Genomic DNA, 19,383 nt, shown 5'->3' on the forward strand with positions numbered 1-19,383 from the left:
TTCACCTATGAAAAAAATCCCTTCACCTCAATGTTTTGTTATGATGATATAAATTGACCAGGTGGATTAGTTCTTTCAAAGAATWCACCCATTCACACAATTATTACACAGCGCCCTCTAGTTTGGGAGTTATAAGCACTGTGACAACCAACCCTGGTCTCCCCTACACACTGGATACAGAGCTACATGATAAAATAATGACATGTGTGTTAGGTCTAGTGTGGTACATGTAAGTGCTATTATATCAAGAAATGATTATATGATGTTGGGGATGTAATTAATCATTTTTCCTCATCTAAAACATTTACAAAAATAATAATGTAAATATACAGGTAATTCCCAGAATAAAGGAAACACTTGAGTAAATGAGGGATACAAAGTATATTGAAAGCATGTGCTTCCTCACAGGTGTGATTCCTGAGTTAATTAAGCACTTAATATCCCATCATGCTTAGGGTCATGTATAAAAATGCCCAGTTGCCCATTATTTTGGCTACCATAGCAAGAAGAGATTTCAGTGACTTTGCAAGAGGGGTCTCAAAGGAGCATAAGTGGTTTAAAAGGTGTGTGTGTCTCCGTCACCAGATCTCAACCCAATTGAACACTTATGGGAGAATCTGGAGCGGCACCTAAGACAGCGTTTTCCACCACCATCAACATAACACCAAATGATGGAACTTCTCGTGGAAGAATGGTGTCGCATCCCTCCAATAGAGTTCCAGACTTGTAGAATCTATGCCAAGGCATAGAAGCTGTTCTGGAGGCTCATGGTGGCCCAACACCCTATTAAGACACTTTACGTTTGTGTTTCCTTTATTTTGGCAGTTATCTGTACATATGCACCACACTTTACAACTGAACAGAAACAGTAGGTGCTGTTATATATACTACAAGGAATAAATACTCAAGAGATACCACACTCTTTTTCGAGGATACATGTAAACAATAGCCACTGACAATGTTATACTCGCATGGGGTGAGTGGTGTATTGGTTTGCCATAAACCTGCAATGACCACCACGATACCACATGAATACGACAGTGCCAAGACCCTTTGACCTCCACTGACCACATCCCCATTCCTGGGAGGTGAGGTGACATCACTCATTCAGTTCTGTTGTGCACCATCATCTAAGATTTCTTCCATCAGATAGCTGTTATAAACTAGGTCATTTGGTACGTCCTATCAGTAATCAGTAATTCTCTGACATTTAAACAGCACGTATTGTTTCAAAAAATGCATCCAATGACCATTACTGTATGTTGTAGAAGTAAAAAATAAGAGTACTCCAAAGAACAATTCAAGTGACTGGGCATTCACAGGAGCACAAACTGCGAAGAACCATGAAGTTTCCATGGAAACGTACCTCTGTAAAATGGCACCTGTTTTTTAATCATAGACATGGTACAGTGCTGTAGCTTTCAGGTACACGCTTAGAAAAAACCCTTCCAAAAGGGTTCTTCGGCTGTCCCCATAGGAGAAACCTTTTTGGTTTCAGGTAGAACCCTTTTGACTCCAGACAGAACTCTTTTGGGTTCCATGTAGAACCCTCTGTGGAAAGGGTTCTACAAGGAACTCAAAAGGGTTCTAGCTGGAACCAAAAAGGGTTCTTTAAAGGGTTCTCCTACGGGGACAGTCGAAGAACCCTTTTAGGTTCTAGATAGCACCTTTTTTTCTAAGCGTGTAGATGTTTAGAGCAGGCAATCTGAATGAGCACTACACTGGTCTGTAAATCTATTAAAGTCATCGTGGAGATTTAAATGAGATGGTATTGAATATTAAAACAAAATGGTGGAATCATACTAAGTACTCCAGTTAGTGAGAGTACAGATTATTTTAGAAGTCATGAGAATCATGTAATGGTCAGTCATAATTTATATTAAATATGGGTTTTGAGATGTTCTAATAATGGCTTACAAATATATAGGACAATTGAAAAACAGTAGCTAAATATTTATATATTAATATGAAAATTCCCTGCAAATTTACAGTTAAAGATTTTTCCAGTTTGAGATTTACACAAACCAGAAATAATATTTACGAGTACTTAGTTAACATTTGGGTCACTATATATAAAAGAAGGCACTTTTATGTGTTGTTAGACATCACATATGCTTCATACAACCCAGATCCTTTCAAGTATAAGTGAAAAGAAGTTGGCATATGATACTTTAACTCGAAATACCTCCACAACTTTTAACAGTAAACAATGATACTGAATAACTGAAAGGCTTCATAAAAATAGCTGGGTATTCGGCGTCAAAGTAAACAGTGAAGACATTAATAAACTCCTAAACAAACCTTAAATTGACGTTAGAATAACATGTAGAAAAACCATTCTGTGATAATAATCCAATGGGTTTATACAAAAACTACCTGGTTTTAAAAGGTATAATATAACGTCTTATGGTTATTATTTCCAAAGTTCACGACTGGTAGAATGGTTTAGCCAAACTTTTAATTTGAACATACTGGGTGGTCACTGGTTGTGGGGAGTGTCACTGTTGCTTGCGTTTCGTGGGTGGCGTCAGTGGGTGGTTGGCACTGTGGTGAGGGTTCCACAGCAGAGGGGCACTGAAGATGCCAATGATGCCTAGGTTGAGGATGATGCCGAGGGCCAGTGCCCCCAGGGTACTCAGGAAGGAGGGTACGGCCGCCTGCGCGATGAGCCACGCCCTGCGTGAGGTCATATCTGCTAGCACCGCCTCCATCTGGAAGTGGGTACCCACCACGGCACAGATGTGGAAAAGCTGGTGACTGTGACCTGAGAGAGGAGAAAGAGGAGAGAGAGATCAATGAGAGAGAGAGTCATTAGAAATGCTTGAATTTGATCATACTGCAGTGAACAAGGATTTACCAGGTTTGCTCAAAGAACTGTCACTGTTCAAATATTTGCCTACAGTACCATCATGGATACAGCAGAAATGATACCGCTATGTGCCAACAATAACTGGCCACAGGCCAGACTAGCTAAAGCTTGTTCAATAACTGATATAACCTTCCAATTCACGTCGCCATGGTAACCGGACGCTGGTGTGGACATACCAAAGTAGTCGAAGCGCCCCGGGGCCAGCCTCTCTGGGAGGTGTGAGGCAAACAGGAAGCAGGTGAGGAAGGCGAAGAGGAGGTGGTAACAGTGACTGGGCAGGGCCTCACTGTGACAGCAGCTGCCCCCGCAGCACAGCAGCAGCTACACACACACACACACAGACACACACACATATACAAACCCACATAAGATCATTGGCACAAACAGCGGCCAAGAGATTAAAAGATTTAACAGCATGTGGTCAAATCTTTATTTAGTCTACACAAAATCAGTTTCTAAGTTAATGAGRCAAAAGTCCTGGTCAAAGTATTAAAGAGAGGCATTAATCAGATCTAAACTGTGACATAACAAACAGAATGCAACCCAATTACCATACAAGCAGACTTTCTGTGAACTCTGTCTACCTTTTCAAAAATAAACTCACTCTGTAAAATAGAGGGATGTTGTCAAAGATGAATGGAAAGACAAATGCCCCAGTCCGGAGAATTTTACTCCGGTGTGGAAACTGCATCTCCAGGAATCTATAAAAAAATAAAAACAGAGGGAGAAAAGTTACAATGGTTTCAACGACCAGGAGAGTGATGCATCATGGGTAGGAGACCGTAGTGGCTGCCTACCTAGAATAGCAGGACAGGCTGGTGCAGAATAGTGTGTTGCAGATGGCGATGGGCACAAAGTGTTGGTGCAGCCAGCTGTTGACCCAGCAGTCAGGCATCACATAGGAGCTATAGGTTATGGCACAACCTGAACACAAACACAAAAACACTGAAAGGTAAAAAGAAAAAACATACAATATCTGAAACTAAATCTACCATGCATTTCCCTACCATARACTCACCAAGCACTTAAAATAATTATAAATTGCAACGCTCATAACATATCAATTAGGCTTTAATAAACTACTAATGAAACGTTGGCCTTGTACTTGCTGTAAATATGCTTCAACACCCGTTTTAATCCCAATGAAGTACTTTCAATAAATCTAGAGGCTTTTAAAAAAAAGCTTGGCTGGAGAACACCACCTACAGTAAACATTTGCAATTCTTATCTCAGAAACTTTTGGACATTTAGGGCTGGGTATATTTTTGGCAGTAAGGATAATTGTGGTAGAATAAGGATCATATTGAAGGGGCCTCATATCCATTAATACGGCTTTGAAAATACACTTTTTCAAAGTAAGAGACAAAGTTTCTGTTTGAAAGAGAGGGACATCACACACACCCATACGAGCAAACACACACCCAAGAAAAGCACACGTATTCACAAGCAGAATGCAAATACCCAAGTATGTGAATTGGTTGAGCAAGCATGTGGAAACAGACATGAATCCATGGAAAATGTACATGTGAAGCTGTAMAGKAGTGGTATGCACACATCCATAAAAACTATTCCCAGATGCTGGATCCGAGAGGAAAACATAGGCTGATATTTTAATCTATGCTGCCTGTTGACCTAAATCTGACAGTGCAATCTGGTGCGACATGCTTTCTGTTTGTAAGTAGCCCTGTATGTCTTCTCTACTGGAAGAGCAACCCTCAGGCTGGATGTCTTAAACGAAAGACAAACATTATTCCAAGGTGAAAGAATTGTAAAAGAAAACAAAAGTCTGATTTCACTGTTGGTATTGAGCTGTCGAACTTGTTTACATAGTGCTTTACTCAGTTTATATGTACAGTTGAAGTCAGAAGTTTACATACACTTATTTTGGAGCCATTAAAACTCGTTTTTCAACCATTCCACAAATTTCTTGTTAAGTCGGTTAGYACATCTACTTTGTGCATGACACAAGTCATTTTTCCAACAATTGTTTACAGATTATTTCACTTATAATTCACTGTAGGACAATTCCAGTGCGTCACAAGTTTACATACACTAAGTTGACTGTGCCTTTAAACAGCTTGGAAAATTCCAGAAAATTCTGTCTTAGCTTTAGAAGCTTCTGATAGGCTAATTTACATAATTTGAGTCAATTGGAGGTGTACCTGTGGATGTATTTCAAGGCCTACCTTCAAACTCAGTGCCTCTTTGCTTGACATCATGGGAAAATCAAAAGAAATCAGCCAAGACCTCCAAACGCCTGAAGGTATCACGTTCATCTGTACAAACAGTAGTACCCAAATATAAACACCATGGGACCACGCAGCCSCCATACCGCTCAGGAAGGAGACGCGTTCTGTCTCCTAGAGATGAACGTACTTTGGTGTGAAAAGTGCAAATCAATTCCAGAACAACAGCAAAGGACCTTGTGAAGATGCTGGAGGAAACGAGTACAAAAMTATCTATATCCACAGTAAAATGAGTCCTATATCGACATAATCTGAAAGGCTGCTCAGAAAGGAAGAAGCCACTGCTCCAAAACCGCCGTAAAAAAGCCAGACTACGGTTTGCAACTGCACATGGGGACAAAGATCGTACTTTTTGGAGAAATGTCCTCTGGTCTGATGAAACAAAAATAGAACTATTTGGCCATAATGACCATCATTATGTTTGGAGGAAAAAGGGGGAGGCTTGCAAGCCAAAGAACACCATCCCAACCGTGAAGCACGGGGGTGGCAGCATCATGTTGTGGGGGTGCTTTGCTGCAGGAGGGACTGGTGCACTTCACAAAATAGATGGCATCATGAGGATGGAAATTATGTGGATATATTGAAGCAACATCTCATTACATCAGTCAGGAAGTTAAAGCTTGGTCGCAAATGGGTCTTCCAAATGGACAATGACCCCAAGCATACTTCCAAAGTTGTGACAAAATGGCTTAAGAACAACAAAGTCAAGGTATTGGAGTGGCCATCACAAAGCCCTGACCTCAATCCTACAGAAAATGTGTGGGCAGAACTGAAAAAGCGTGTGTGAGCAAGGCGGCCTACAAGCCTGACTCAGTTACACCAGCTCTGTCAGAAGGAATGGGCCAAAATTCACCCAACGTATTGTGGGAAGCTTGTGTAAGGCTACTCGAAATGTTTGATCCAAGTTAAACAATTTAAAGGCAATGCTACCAAATACTAATTGAGTTATGTAAACTTCTGACACACTGGGAATGTGATGAAAGAAATAAAAGCTAAAATAAATAATTCTCTCTACTATTATTTTGACATTTCACATTCTTAAAATAAAGTGGTGATCCTGACTGACCTAATACAGGGACTTTTACTAGGATTAAATGTCAGGAATTGTGAAAAACTGAGTTTAAATGTATTTGGCTAAAGTGTATGTAAACTTCCGACTTCAACTGTATATACTGTATTCTATTCTACTGTATTTCAGTCAATGCCACTCCGACATTGCTCGTCCATTTTTTTTTACATTTCTTAATTACATTCTTTTACTTTTAGATTTGTGTGTATTATTGTGAATTGTTAGATACCACCGCACTGTTGGAGCTAGGAACACAAGCATTTCCCTACACCCGCAATAACATCTGCTAAATATGTGTATGTGAACAATAACATTTGATTTGATTTGATACTTGAAGACATGTATTAGTATGAGGTTTTGTGGGCCAAAAACTTTAATTAAAGTGAATCTGACAAGCCCAGACAGCACAGAAACACGACACACACAGTGCCAAATAAAACATACACSAACAATGAAGTAACCACACAAACAATGGTTACAAATGTGGGAAGTAGTATATAAAGTTCTAATCGTGCAACTGATTGCCCAAGTTCACCGAGACTTTTTGGAACTTGAAAGATGGCACGTGGCCTGTACCCTGTGGGATTGCACCAGTTCGCATTAGGGGAAGCAGTAGCCTACTGTGAAAGTTGGCAGTCTTGGTACTGGAGGAAATGTGACCAGAAAGAAATAACTAAAGGTAAAGGAAGAACTAATAGTCTAACTGTGAAGTGCAGACAGTCAGACTTCATGCAGCGGGCCTTACCCAGGCTGTAGAGGCTGAGGGCGCCGTAGTCGAAGAAGTAGCAGATGTGGCGTGCCTCGGGGGACATGGTGCTGAAGGTGTGGGCACAGCTGGAGGTGAAGGGGTACACGCAGATTAGCAGCATGTACACCAGCAGCGGCCAGGTGTAGCTCTCCGACAGGAAGTTCAGTGTGGAGCACAGGACACTGAAGCGCCACAGGAAGTACCTGGGAAATGAGACGTGTCGCAACACCATCAGTTCCATTTCAAATGAAATGCGGGAGTGATCGGAAGATTTGATATGAAGACAGGAAGACATCAATCTGATACATATGTTTTCCAGTCAAAACCAGCCCTAATTGTTACAGAATACCTCCCGCCATCTATGGATCTGATCTCCTTGTCTTCATTCAGAGTGTTTGCATTGGTGTACATACCATGTGGGCAGGAAGTGGGTCCAGATGTTGACTGTCTCATTGGTCATCTGGAAGCTGCTAAGGATGCAGTCCAGGGCGGAGCTTTGGGGGTGACGGTATCCCGAGATGATGCCATCCTCCCGGAACACCTGAAGGAAAAACACTGTGATACACAGTACATAGGCTACTACAGAGATTATCTAACAAACAACTGGAGAACATCAAGACCTGTCCTCCTAGTCTGGTACATCTGGGCCTGTATTTCAAAATGTCTGATCAACACTTACATTGGCATTTTAGTAATTTAGCAGACACTCTTATCCAGTGTGGCTTACAGTTGCATTCATCTTAAGATAGCATTCATCATAAGATAGCTAGGTGGGAGAACCACATATCTCAGTCATTGTAACTACTTTTTTTAGTAGCTATCAGCAAAGTCAGTGCTAMTAGAGGGGAAAAAGTCAAGTGCGAGTGTTAGTTCACGAAAGGCCATCTTTATTTATTTTTTTATTTACAAAAAATGTGTGGGGGGGTGCTGTGGGATTATTTAAGATACTCTTTGAAGAGGTAGGGTTTCAGATGTTTTCGTAAAATGGATCAGGGACTCTGCTGTTCTAGCTTCAGGAGGAAGCTGGTTCCAGTAGAAAGAAGAGCTTTGACGGGGCTGAGCGGCATCTGCCCTCCTGTAGGGGTGGGAGGGCCAAGAGACCAGAGTTGGCAGAACCGAGTCCTCGGGTTAGGGTGTAGGAGTTGAGCATAGACTGAAGGTAGGGAGGGGCAGTTCCTCTTGCTGGTCCTTAGGCAAGCACCATGGTGTTGTAGTGGAAACAAGCTTCGTCTGGAAGCCAGTGGAGTGTGCGGAGGAGTGGGGTGAAATAAGAGAACTTGGGAAGGTTGAACACCAGGTGGGCTGCGGAATTCTGGATAAATTGCAGGTTTTTTATGGCACAAGCGGGGAGTCCAGCCAACAGCGTGTTGCAGTAGTCCAGACGGGAGACTGATTAGGACCTGCACCGCTTCCTGCGTGAGATAGGGTCATACTCTACTAACGCAAGTCACTGCTTTGATGTTTYCAGAGAACAACAGGGTGTTGTCCAGGGTCACGCCAGGGTTCTTTGCACTCTGGGAGGGGGACACCGTGGAGTTGTCAACCGTGATAGAGTGGTCTTGGAGCAGGGGCAGGCATTCCCCTGGAGGAAGAGGAGCTCTGTCTTGTCGAGGATGAGCTTGAGGTGGGCCGACATCCAAGCTGAGATATCTGCCAAGTGATTTGGTGTATAGAGAGAAGACAAGAGAGGGACTAGAACCGAGCCCTGGGTGACACCAATAGTGAGGGTACATGTTGCAAACACAGTCACCTGGTAGGAGCGGCCTGCCAGGTAGGATGCAATCAAAGAGTGTGCAGAGCCTGAGACGCCCAGCCCTGAGAGGGTGGAGAGGAGGATTGATGGTTCACGGTGTCGAAGGCAGTGGATAGATCTAGGAGGATGCGAACAGAGGAGAGAAAGTCAGCTTTGGCAGTGCGGAGAGCAGTCTTGGTTGAGTGACCCGTTGAGTGACCCGTCTTGAAGCCTGACAGGTTAGGATAATGAAGATGGTTCTGAGAGAGATATCGAAAGAGTTGGTCAGAGACAGCACGCTCAAGTGTTTTGGAAAGAAAAGAAAGAAGGGATACAGGTCTGTAGTTCTTGACATCAGAGGGTTCGAGTGATGGTTTCTTGAGTAGGGGAGCGACTCAGACCATTTTGAAGTCAGAGGGGACACAGCCAGTGTTCAGGGATGAGTTGATGAGGGAAGTAAGGAATGGGAGGTTTCCAGAGATGGTCTGGGGAAGGGAGGAGGGGATGGGGTCGAGCGGGCAGGTTGTCGGGCGTCACTTCATAATTGAATAGGCAAAACTGATCCTATATCAGCACTGCTACTCTGAGACAATTTGTGAATACGGACCCGGGTGAAGATGGAGCAAGGACTGGGTTGAACATAAGTGCAAACAGCCCTCTGGGAACTATGTGACACAATCCTGATCTCGACACCATATCCTATATTTAGGAAAACATGAACATTTAGTCAGTGAAACCTCTGAAGGTTTGTGAAATGGTTGTGAAAGGTTTCTCTTTCAGTCTGGCCACTCTTACCTTGGGGACTTGGTGGATGTCAAAGAGCTGGGGGAGTTTGATGCTAAGCATGTCTGTGGGCAGTCTGATGGCCCCCCTCCCTCTCTGGCAGGCCTCCCTGAGCCTAGCCCTGCATCCCTGGCAGAGGACACACCAGACTGGGCAGTCAAACGCTGGGGCCTGGGCCCCCTCTCCGGGCCCTGGTTCCCATTGCATACAGCGGTCCCAGCCCCAGCCCTGGGCCCAGCCCCCACCACCGTTGGCCACCCCACCKCCCCACCACAAAGGAAACACTGCAGAGAGAGAAAGGGAATAAAATGTCTGTTAGATATAATTCTCTAGAAATTACACTGACATACACTCAGACATGTTGTGTGAGGACTGTTACATACCCATCAGAACAAAAAATGTGTTTACATATCACACATGACACATCCACTGTATGTGAATCGGTTGGGGAATAGTCCACTCTGTTTCCACTTGATTTCAAGTTACAAACCAATACAAAAATATTCAATAGAATTTTCAATTGGTTCCATCAACATGAGTATTTCTTCTTTTGTCATAAAGTCCTTGTTGACTGGACTCTTCCATTGTGTCAACCTTCTCTAGATGTCCCCAGACATGGACTCAGATTTAGACAGTGGTTAGCATTGTCACATTATTATTATTATTTTTAATTAAACCTTTATTTAACTAGGCAAGTCAGTTAAGAACAAATTCTCACTTACAATGACGGCCTACCCCGGCCAAACCCAGACGACGCCCTATGGGACTCCCAATCACGGCCAGATGTGATGCAGCCTGGATTTGAACCAGGTACTGCAGTGACGCCTCTTACACTGAGATGCAGTGTCTTATGGTGGGCTGTTAGCTAACAAAACTAGCATGACAATAACATGTTCCTGCTATGTAGTATTGAACAGAGGGCTCCTTCTGTTCAGATAGCATGGGAGATTGTCAATAAGAGCCTTATGTTTGTGAACCCAGCAACTCAAACGATGTTCAATGTTGCAGGCATGCTCATGTTGACTCCAARGCTTCCCACAGTTGTGTCATGTTGGCTGGGTGTCCTTTGGGTCGTGGACCATTGTTCATGCACACGGGAAACTGTTGAGCGTGAAAAACCCAGCTGCGTTGCAGTTCTTGACACACTCAAACCGGTGTGTCTGGTACCTACTACTACCACACCCTGTTCAAAAGCACTTAAATCTTTTGTCTTGCCCATTCACCCTCTGAATGGCACACATACACAATCCATGTTTCAATTGTATCAAGGCTTAAAAATCCTTCTTTAACCTGTCTCCTCCCCTTCATATACACTGATTGAAGTGGATTTAACAAGTGACATCAATAAGGGATCATAGATTTCACCTGGATTCACCTGGTCAGTCTATGTCATGGAAAGAGCGGGTGTTCCTAATGTTTTGTACACAGTGTACTGTATATCATATCAATATGTGCAACCTACTAACAAAGCTTATTGTGAAATAGACACTAATTACTTGGGTTGCAACGTCATACAGAATTCAATATAATGTAATTTAAATTGAAGAGGCAGTAATTGGGAGCACGCTAGACTCTGAAGTGACTTGAGTGAATCTGTGAGCAACAGGAAATGAGTGATGTGCAGGTCACAAATGATTCTTTTTGAACAACCTTTTTTACTGACTTGAGAGTCATGATACATTTTTCAGAGTGACTCGTTCCTTTTAGTCGTTCGTTTGTTCTGCTCTGCTGGCCACGATGAGACCTACAGCAGGATTAATACGCGTTTCTCCGGCTCAGTGGTTCCAGAGARGTGCCCCCCGACCACCAGCTGTCTATCATATGTGCGCGCAGGAAAATAGATCATGCTGCATATGCAGCATAGAGAAGAATAATACATGTTAGAACTGGTATTTGATCTCATGGTGTAATAATGAATGTAATTAATTGATTATTGAAAGCTACACAGCTTTGTAGAAGCCTAAACAGCCTGCCTCTGCTCAACAAAATCGAGGAAGAATCATTTGGGGGCCTGCAGCAGTGCTTATCTCCCTCTCGGCAGGCAAGTCATTCCGCAAAGAGTCGTTCACAATCTAGTCTGGTTGTATGCCTAGCTATCACAAATGTACATGGTTGGAAGCAGACTTTAGTAAGTCTCAGTCACAAATGACAGCTCCAATAAGCCCCTTATGGTGAACGCTTGTAGAATCATGAGCCGGTCAAGTTTTTAGTTAATCGTTGGCCGGTAGGGGGCCCTGCGCGCTCTGGGCATTACTAAATAAAAATAACGAAATGAGTCGAAAGATTCATACTTTTGACTGAACGAGTCGAAACGATCTGAGTCAGTAAAAAGCGTTGAACTTCCCATCACTACAGGAAATATTGAGTGATAGCCACTGAGGCACACACAAACAACSGAACATGTATGTGCTGAACAAGCAAACAGAATGGATTGTATGCAATAATATGACATGWTGACAATCAACTGATTTTCACAGCTTCTTTTCTGTTTATGGCACTTCACTGTAGAAATTGACTTAAGTACACTCTTYAAAAAAAGGGTTCCAAAAGGGGTTTTCGGCTGTCCCTATAGGAGAACCCTTTTTGGTTCCAGGTAGAACCCTTTTGGGTTCCATGTAGAACCCTCTGTGTAAAGGGAAACAAAATGATTCTACCCGGAATAAAAAAAATGGTTCTCCTATGGGGACAGCCGAAGAATCCTTTTTGGCTTTAGATAGCACCTTTTCCTCTAAGAGTGTATGTTAAAGAGCACCATCAAGCTAAATTCCACTCCAGCCATTATCACGAGCCCGTCCTCCCCAATTAAGGTGCCACAAACCTACTGTGACTACCATCCATACGGCTTCCTTTGTGAGAGTACAGTTGCTACAACAGACTCATATAAGTCCTATGCTAAGGCTCAGAATGGAAGTTGTTTTGGTCTGATGATTTATCAGAGTCAGGGCACTTATCTCAGTGTTGGCTGGGTGAAATATTACCTGGAGGTTGCCCTGTCATTATGGTGCATACCTCAGGCTCTGTGATGTGACAGGGTGTGAGGGGAGACAGAGACAGAGAGAGGGGACAGGACACTGCATGGTGGCCCAGCTGCAGGCCMTATCACATTTACTGGGACAAAGTGTGCTTTGTGACTGAGGCCCTGTCTGGAGAGAGCAGGGCCAAGGGCCGACTGTTACACACTGGCCTGGGCTCTATGAAAATGAGTAGCAATTCTGCTCAATACACACACACGGTGAACTGGAAGTTCTAATTCATGCAAATGCACACACACACACACACACAAAGCGAGCGAAAAAGACAAGACAATAGCTTGTGTCTGTGACATTGAACCATGCTAGTGGGGTCACTGGGTTCAGGGCTGAGAACAGAGGGTGAATAATTTGCATGCATGAGACTCCTATCAATGAAAGAGGGGTGATGTCGAGGTGCCAATGATTTGGATAAATACAAGGCTGTGCGTATCAGTGTGTGGTTTACAAAGCGTGCCGCTGGTTTCAATAAGCAAAGTCTTCATTTAAAACATACACTGAGTGTACAAAACATTAGGAACACATCTCTCGAGTCGGTAAAAAAGGTTGTTAAAGAAATTCTAATTTGTGACCTGCACATCACTAATTTCCTGTTGCTCACAGATTTACTCAAGTCACTTCAAAGTCTWGCGTGCTCCCAATTACTGCCTCTTCAATTTAAATTATATTATATTGAATTCCGTATGACGTTGCAATCCAAGTAATTAGTGTCTATTTCACAATAAGCTTCYATAGTGGGTTGCACATATTGATATGATATACACTGAGTGTACAAATCATTAGGAACACCTGCACTTTCCATGACATAGACTGACCAGGTGAATCAAGGTGAAAGCTGTGACCCCTTAATGATGTAATTTGTTAAATRCACTTCAATCAGTGTAGATGAAGGGGAGGAGACAGGTTAAAGGAGGATTTTTAAGCCTTGAGACAATTGAGACATGGATTGTGTATGTGTGACATTCACAGGGTATGGTAGTAATTGCCAGGAGCAACACTGCTGTTTTRTTCCACACTCAACAGTTTCCAGTGTGTATCAAGAATGGTTCACCACCCAAAGGACATCCAGACAACTTGACACAACTGTGGGAAGCATTGGAGTCAACATGGGCCAGCATCCCTATGGAACGCTTTCGACACCTTGTAGAMTCCATGTCCCGACGAATTGAGCCTGTTCTGAGGGCAAAAGGGGTGCAACTCAATATTAGTAATGGGCTCCTAATGTTTTGTACACTCAGAGATTACACCGTGGCCTCCATTTTTTTTGGGGGGGGGGGTTCTCCTTTCCATTGGATGCGTGTGCTCCTTGGGATGGCACCTGCATGCACACGTACTTATTCTGCTAATTGAGTAATCCCAACTACCTGTATGCCCACCTGTATGCAACACGTTACTTATTCTTTGCTAATTGAAGGTAATCCCACATACTGTTAGCCCACCTGTATGCACACGTACTTATCTTGGCTAATTGAGTAATCCCAACTCCCTGTATGCCCACTCATTTGCACACGTACTTATTCTGCTAAATTGAGTAATCCCAACTACCTGTATGCCCACTGCAGCACACACTACTTATTTCTGCTAATGAGTAATCCCAACTATCCGTATGCTGTTATGCACACGTACTTATTCTGCTAATTGAAGTAATCCCAACACTGTATCCCACCTGTATGCCACACGTACTTATTCTGCTAATTGAGTAATCCCAACTACCTGTATGCCCACCTGATGCACACGTACTTAATCTGCTAATTGAGTAATCCCAACTACCTGTATGCCCCAACTGCATGCACACGTACTTATTCTGCTATTAGTAATCCAACTACCTGTTATGCAACCGTACTATCTGGCTATTGCATAACCAACCTACCTGTTATTTTGCTAATTTTGAGTAATCCCAACTCCCTGTATGCCCCCTGTATGCACACGTACTTATTCTGCTAATTGAGTAATCCCAACTACCTGTATGCCCACCTGTATGCACACATACTTATCTGCTAATTGAGTATCCAACTACCTGTATGCCACTGCATGCACACGTACTTATTCTGCTAATTGAGTAATCCCAACTACCTGTATGCCCACTGTGCACACGTACTTATCTGCTATTGTCACACGTTGCACACGTACTTATTACTGCTAATTGAGTAATCCCAACTACCTGTATGCCCACCTGTATGCACACGTACTTATTCTGCTAATTGAGTAATCCCAACTACCTGTATGCCCACCTGTATGCACACGTACTTATTCTGCTAATTGAACCCTACTGTATGCACTTATCAACAATCTATCCTTTGAAGTAATCCACTGTATGCCCAACTGCATGCACAACGTTACTTATTTCTGCTAATTGAGTAATCCCAACTACCTGTATGCCCACTTGTATGCACGCATACTTATTCTGCTAATTGAGTAATCCCAACTACTTGTATGCCCACTTGTATGCACACATACTTATTCTGCTAATTGAGTAATCCCAACAAGCAAGTTCATGTTGTAAATTTGGTCCTGATGAAGACCTAGTTATAGGGTCAAAATGTTGCCTGTATAATGTAATAGAACTTAGACATAGGTGACTAAACATCTGTGGCCATATTCAGAAAGTGTTTCAGAGTAGGATTGCTGATCTTGCCTAAGTGCTGCCCCTTAGATCATAATGAATTACATTGAATTAACAGGGAGAACCTGATCCTAGATCTGGCTTCCTCTCTGCAGCAGAGAAACTGTGGTGAAGAAAACAAGCCTAAATGCATTATTGCTAATCCTAACCCACCCCATTATGAAGTCATCTTAAATTCTAAGTGGACTTGTCTTGCCTCCAGCTGTCCTCTCCCTCAGTACACTCCCAAACTGACTCTTCCCAGCAGCCTCACTGCTAATCAGCTGTAAAAATGATGTCAGGGAATCATGGGAGAAAGAAATACTCTCACTGCAGAGTGGAAAATAAACATGTCCACATATTTTGGCTTAGGGTACGCCCCAATTTTGTTAACTTTGTTGGAATTTGAATTGTCTAGCACAAAACGATTGGCATCCATGTCCGTCTTTATGGGAAAGACTTGCTAAGTGACCAGGTGATGATTGGGTAATGGTCCAAACCGGTCTATCTGATTAGATCTCATGACAATGAGCGCACTACAATGAGCGCATAGATGATAGTTGTCAGCTTACTATTTTAAAAAACTCTGTACGTTCTGTCACAACCAGAAAAACAACTCATGAATAACACAGATGTATAGACTGGAATCTAAAACAATGGTGAAACTGAGCATATCAGTTTGGATTCCTGGGTGTGTCTAACAGTGTGCGGTCCTTTCCGATTCCGATTTCGTTCTCCATCCACAGGTGGTTGGGGAGGACGGGCTCGTGGTAATGGCTGGAGTGGAATCAGCGGAATGGTATCAAACACATGGTTTCTATGCATTTGATGCCATTCCATTTGCGCCGTCACAGACATTATTATGACCCGTTTTCCCCTCATCATCCTCCACTGTCTCCATCAACTAATAGAATGGGAATTCTGTTGGCCTATTTCTGTTGTAGTCGAATAACGGGAGGTTTTGGAGGTGTTGCTCATGGGCCTCTGTGATGCCAGTCACTTTTCATGTGCTCACTACCACCCAATCTCAACTACACCACCCACTCACAAGGCTGTTCTGCACTAGCAACATATTTCTCTTCTGAATAATTGAATGGCAAGGACTTGATCATTCGTGACTTTCTATCTAAAATACTATACAATTGTGCAAAATAGTAACAATAATGTGAGAATTAGGTTAAACCCTCAGTCAGAGGTGTTTGTTTAAGTGTCAGTGAGTGTCCGTCTTTGTTTGTGTGCAAGAGCATGGTAATGGTTGTCACATACAGCAAACAAGGGGGAAACAAGCACTCTAAATAGAGTGACTGCCAGTGGTGGTGACCATCCCCAGTTCCCCTACCATCATGTTTCAAAATCTACAAATATTAAATTTTTTCCCCCTCCGTCTTCCCTCTCTCCTCTTCACCTCTCCTTTACCCCACCTCTTCTGAATATGCAGCTTCTCTCCCACGTTTCCCTCTTTCTGTTCCACTCTCTCGCCCAACTCCTGAAATTCTTTCCCTGGCTCGTGATCTCGTCACATGACCTTCCTCAATAGAAGACTTTATAACTCAGGAGCTGACAATAAGAAGTCTATGTGGGGAGCATATTGACATGGGCGCAAACAAGAACAAGGCACATCGTTCGCCCCATAGAACATTGCATTGTCATCTGGCTGCATGATTCTGTACAGTTTGTACTGGTAATGGAACATGGAAGACATCACCTCAACACACACACACACAATATGACTGACGGTCAAGTGTACCCTGAACAACAGGATTCACCGGTTCATGTCCGTACTGTACTGCAGAAGGTATAAATCCAACAAATAACTCCATGTATAGCTGAATTAACTATCAGACCCTCCCATTGACCCAGATGGAGTACTCATTAACACTGTCTGTTGAGGACTTTAAATTCACACTATGCCACATGACACTATTATAGGCTAGTGATAAATGGATTTGAATATCATCTGTTATGTTCAGTAAGAGTAAGATTTTTGTTTTCTTAAATGCATCCTTCCTCTCTTGTCGCTTCTTTCCTGTAATCACTGATCCAACATGAATAAATGGTTGAAAGCGTAACAGAACCTTTGCTTTCACCAATCTACAAACTGATGAATGACTATCTCACAATGCATTTGACATGATTTAAACAGGGTCACACAGTTCCTTGCTGCAGGTGTGGTGTCAACCAGTAATATCACTTATGATAATCTGTGATTAACTATAAGAACATAGTGTCACATGGAACAAGTTACAACTTGTCATTGCAAAAGAGCGGCATTAACAGCAGACCAGACCAACCAGATATGTAGGGAAGAGATCTACATTTGGTATATGAAATGTTTAACTCATATAGCCTAGGTAGGGCAAGGTAGCTGTCCTACCTGTCTCTCGCCCTACCTTTGTAGAGGAACGCACTAAAGCCCTGTACCAGAGGCAGGGCAGAGGGTGAAACTCAATACATTGCTCTGAAGTTGTCTACAACATGAACATTGCAAAAGAAAGAATAAATGCTGAGTGCATAGTTTCATGAGAGAAACAAGATCCAACAATTGGACACCGTTTCTCAAAGAGCACCCAATCCTATATCCTATTCAAATGAATGTGCCTTTATATAGGAATGTACAATGCCTGGAGTCACATTCATATGACATTAATACTGGAGAAATGGTAAAGGCAGACACACAACAATCACAGACAAACAGATAAATGAGCAGTTATGTTCAGTTATGGCACAGGCTAAAAAGACAATCTCAGAGAGAAACTTTCTGGTGAGAGATGGGGATCTATTTCTCCCAAGAAAAGAACACTTACCGTGGGAGTCGGGCATGTAGAGTGCGAATATTCCCTAAAAAGAGCCGAGATGTGGCAGGTAGCCTAGTGGTTAGAGCGTTGGGCCAGTAACCGAAAGGTTGCTGGATCGAATCCCCGACAAGATAAAAAGCTGTCGTTCTGCCCCTGAACAAGGCAGTTAACCCACTGTTCCCAGGTAGGCCATCTTTGTAAATAAGAATTTGTACTTAACTGACTTGCCTAGTTAAAGAATAATAATGTGAAACCGTTGAACTGTAGGCGGTGTCTGGTCTATCCTAGTAGCTCTCTACACAGCCCCTGCCCAGAAGAACACTGGAAAGACTGAAGAAACGTTCCTCCGCGCGCTCACGTGGACTGTTGCAATAACAAGACAGAAAACCTTATCTGTCCTGCGGGCCAGAAATTACAAGACCAAGGATGTTCCCCCGTGCGCGTTTTTAACGTATGTTGTCTTTCCAAGAAAGAGGAGTACTGGATCTCCAATCTGTTTTCATAGACTATTTGGTCTTAATTTTCATGTCGGATAGCCTACCATATTGTTATCACATTGTAAGAAAATTGTTATAGGCAAATTGCCTTTTGTTGGGGCGCAATGGAGGCCTATCTGTCAAATTTGTCACACTTCAGACGATAAAACACCTACACACTCATGACAGGCTACACTGCCAATTTCATCAATATAAATTGAATATGAATACAAAAAAGGCAAATGTGCCAAAAAAAAGTGAAATTATATTTTAAGTGACAAGATACATAGGCTACATAATATAATTTGCATAATAGCTGAAAAGTCTGGGTCCGTGGACACATTTTCCTAGAGAACATTTGCAGGATTTCCAGTTTCCTACACGCTCGAAGAGCACACACATAAACGCACGCGCGCACAGGTACAAAATAAACATATCCAGTAGCCTACACACACGATAGATTGTTACATTGTAACAAGCACACTATGGCAAAGGAAAGAGAAAGAAACCAAGTCAAACCTTTCAGCTTTATATTGGCAGTGAGCTCATTAGCGCAAATCTTCACTGGAGCAATGTAGTCACTGACCAAAATGAACAATTGTTGCTTGTAATAAACTATAGTCCCATCGTAAATCCGGTTATCCTGACCTTTGGAGGCTGGTGTAAATCTGTATAAACGTTCTATGTCCTGCATTCCTTCACAGGCGAATAAAAACACCGCAAACCCGTAGCCCCAATGTCGAAATCCCACCCTCCGCACACAGCGACGTTTTGATTGGATGGGGACAAGAAAGAAACATTGTTATGGAGAATCAGGAGAGCAAGCCTTAAGGCATCCCATATCATCACATAATTCTATTTTACATGCACAGACAGTTATATAACATTTTCTTAATCCAAATGCCACATTTCAAAGTTTTTCACATTACATAATATTTGAAACAGCTCCAAATACTATTGGGTGATATCAACAGTGATGATTTTCATCTGTAGCCTATTCAATACCATGATCATTTGGGCAAAGTTGAAATTCT

At 42.6% G+C, this 19,383-nt stretch overlaps 1 protein-coding gene across 1 annotated transcript; it reads right to left on the reverse strand.

Annotated features, from left to right (window-relative positions):
* Positions 1-795: 795 nt before the first annotated feature.
* On the reverse strand, positions 796-19,044 carry LOC111959089 (membrane progestin receptor delta). Its single transcript, XM_023980520.2, has 8 exons — positions 18,869-19,044; positions 9,460-9,731; positions 7,346-7,473; positions 6,930-7,135; positions 3,667-3,793; positions 3,474-3,570; positions 3,046-3,190; positions 796-2,764 (listed from the first exon to the last, which is right to left on the reverse strand). Exons 1-8 carry the CDS (start codon positions 19,041-19,043, stop codon positions 2,499-2,501), a joined length of 1,416 nt encoding a protein of 471 aa, XP_023836288.2. The 5' UTR covers position 19,044; the 3' UTR covers positions 796-2,498.
* Between the last annotated feature and the right edge of the window lie 339 nt (positions 19,045-19,383).

Source organism: Salvelinus sp. IW2-2015, linkage group LG35 (assembly GCF_002910315.2).
Source record: "Salvelinus sp. IW2-2015 linkage group LG35, ASM291031v2, whole genome shotgun sequence".
Lineage (NCBI taxonomy): Eukaryota > Metazoa > Chordata > Actinopteri > Salmoniformes > Salmonidae > Salvelinus > Salvelinus sp. IW2-2015.